We start from the raw sequence: 3017 nt of genomic DNA on the forward strand, positions 1-3017 counted from the left end.
TAAAACGTTAATAAAATGGTTATTGTCGATTGACGGCAAAAAATAGAAGAACTTAAAGCGCTGACAACGGTATAATAGAACGAAAGGATTAAAAAAGTGTATTATTGAAAAAGATGCTGGGCACCGCCGGCTGGATCATACGGATTTTCAAGCGAGGGCAGTCACAAAAGGATTTCATACGTATAAAGCGAAATCCGTACCACGACAACCCGCAGCACACCGGCACAGGCAATGCATATAGCTCAACGTGCATGGCGAGTACTGAGGGACAGAAAGCCGACCTAAGCCACGGCTGCCAGAAGCAATGAGGGAGAAACAATTCACGCAGATGGAACCGCAGACTATTTCTATAAAGTATAGAAAATTAATGGCGATACCAAAAAAATCCGTGTTGATATACGGGCCGGCGATAAAACAGTTTAAAACAGGCGTATCTCATATAAGGGTAACCGCAAGACCAAGATTAGCAGTATGCGTCAGCACATAAATTTCCAATTTCAAACGTCTGAGGAACTCAGTATCACCACTACAAAAAAAAAGAGGAAAAGAGGGGCCACGTGTGCGAGAAGCAACAGCGTTATTTTGTTCTTCGAAGTTCAGGGAAAACACAGGAAGCAGAAGTTGATAGAAGAGAGTGAAAATCATAAATTCTAAATTTTTTTACATTTACAGACCTATCTAAAGTTGTTTTAAAGGTAAACAGGTATGGAATTGTGTATGTGAAGGAAAGATGCAATAGTTATAGATGATATAGAGCGACATATATTAGAATTAAGAGTTAAAACATGCCTCAAACCAATATTTAGGATGTTTGTGAACGTACTTTAATAAATCCAGTGTTCAAAGGATACGTCGGCTGCTGTAAATTCAACAAAAGATACCAAAAGCTCAATTGGTTTTCAACTTATGGAGATTGCCCATAGAAGGTCACATTTATCTTCTATAAGGCGGCAAGACCATCTTACTAAACCAGCACAAAAGATAAGCACTTCCATTTTATAATCGTTACCGATTCAGCGTTAAACAAAAGAACTCTAGCTTTGGCTACTCTAAAAGGTTGGAAAGGCACTGAACAGCAAATATCAATCTTCTATACCACCAAACTGTAACAAAAAAAACCAACGACTCAGCTTGAACGCACATCCTTTAAAAAGAAGAAACTAGTAAACGTCGTAATGCCGCCACTGCCACAAAGACGCAGCAGTCATCTACAAGTGGCGATATTTATTGCCATAGTTCTAACAACACACACCGCGCGAGGAAACGTAGCACAAGACGACAATGTGCGGGAGAGAGGAGCCCTCTGTGGCTTAATCGAGTTAGCAAATGGTCGCGCAAAACTGGAATCGACCACATCGCAACTCGATACAGACCTGGCAGATCTGCTGGAGCTAAATATGTCGCTGGCAGATAGCAGCTGGCTTGACATTTTCCGGCAGCCAGACGCCAGGGAAAAGCCGCGTGACTTTCCGCAAGCAGATTTCAAGCAACACGAAGATTGGCCCGGAAAGTGGCCGAAATGGAAAAGGGCGGCTGAGCTGCTGTTAAAGCCAAACGGAGACGAAGCCGTCTTTAGGAAACACAGCATGCAAGGCATAACGGCGAACCAACGACTGGCCATAAAGGGAGCGGTAGCGCGGGTGGCAGCCGAAGCAGAAGCAATCGCTTCACTAGTTCAGGCTGAAGCGCCAGAAAGCGACATACTAACAGATGAAAAGCTCAAAGAACTGATAAACCAGCAAGTTTACGGCGAATCACCAGCCACGGAACCCCCAGCGGCCTCGACCAAGCTTTTCGGAACAGGAGCAAACGGCGGCAGAACAACCTCTTGCTCCGGGACGGCAGCAGACAACAAGGCCGTCACGGTGGCCGGAGCGTTAATATGCCTATGCGTCGCCGACAATACCGCAGCCGGAAACACGGACAAAGCTTGCGAATACCAAACAGGCTTAACTAACAAGTGGACCGACGGCAACGCCCCGAACACAATCACGATAGCGGGGGCAATAAAGCTGTGCGACCTCAAATCCGAGACAACGCTGACCAGCGAACTACTAAAGGCACGGATAGCAGCGGTGACAGCGCTCCTAGCACGTAGGACCAACGCAGGCACGCTCGGCAAAACTATAAACGGAGGCTGCGACGGCAAACAGACCGGCGGCATGTGTCTTAAATACACTGATCTCGGCACAAGCGGCACCGGCAAGGTGACGGACATCCCGTGGATATCCGGCCTCTCTGCAATCGGCAGCCAACTGAAAAAACACGAACAAGCAGTCCAAATAAGGAAGGAAGCGGCCAGACAACTAAAAGCAAAAAAGCAACTAGTGAGGACCCTGCTGTACACCGAACGACATGGCACAGCTCAGGCGCCACAACCAGCTCAGTCCGTGGCAAAACCAACAACGGTAACTGAAAACTGCACAGCAATACAAAACGCAGCGGCTTGCAAACAAGCAAAGCCGAACTGCGAATGGAAAGGCAGCGATGACAAAGCTGGTCCACACTGCAAGCTAAGTGCAGCAGCAGCAGAACAACAAGCAACTAAAGCAGGAACAGGAGATGCAGGAGATAAAAAAGACGAGGGCGAAAAAGATAAGTGCTCTGCCGCCAAAACCCCTGAGGACTGCGCAAAAGTGCAAGGCCCGAAACCAGAGGGCAAAAAAGCCGTTTGTGGATGGATTGATTATATTGAAGGCACTGGTCCAGTAACTCCTGGTTGCCGCTCTTCCAGCTTTCTAGTCGAGAAAAAACTTGCTCTTATTTCTGCCGCATTTTTGGCCTTGCTTTTTTAAAAGAAAAAATTTCCCCCCTCTTTAAAAACTTTGCTACTTGAAAAACTTTCTGATATATTTTTAACACCTAAAAAATCCACCGAAAAAAATTGAACTGTTTTTGTAAGTTGACTCTCTGATTGTCTAGAAATTTTTTCTGGCAACTTAAATTTTTTTCCTTCTTACCTGTTTTTTTTGAGTTTTTTGTAGGTAGGTAGGTAGGAATGGAGGGGGGGTAGTTAG

At 45.7% G+C, this 3017-nt stretch overlaps 1 protein-coding gene across 1 annotated transcript; it reads left to right on the forward strand.

Annotated features, from left to right (window-relative positions):
- Positions 1–1175: 1175 nt before the first annotated feature.
- TEOVI_000770100 (Variant Surface Glycoprotein, putative) lies at positions 1176–2795 on the forward strand (the record flags this gene model as incomplete). The annotated part of the gene is made up of 1 exon (XM_067223942.1): positions 1176–2795. The coding sequence occupies one exon, from the start codon at positions 1176–1178 to the stop codon at positions 2793–2795; it is 1620 nt and encodes a 539-aa protein (XP_067080043.1).
- Between the last annotated feature and the right edge of the window lie 222 nt (positions 2796–3017).

The sequence above is a fragment of the Trypanosoma equiperdum genome (genome assembly GCF_001457755.1).
Source record: "Trypanosoma equiperdum strain OVI genome assembly, contig: ctg_2008, whole genome shotgun sequence".
NCBI lineage: Eukaryota > Euglenozoa > Kinetoplastea > Trypanosomatida > Trypanosomatidae > Trypanosoma > Trypanosoma equiperdum.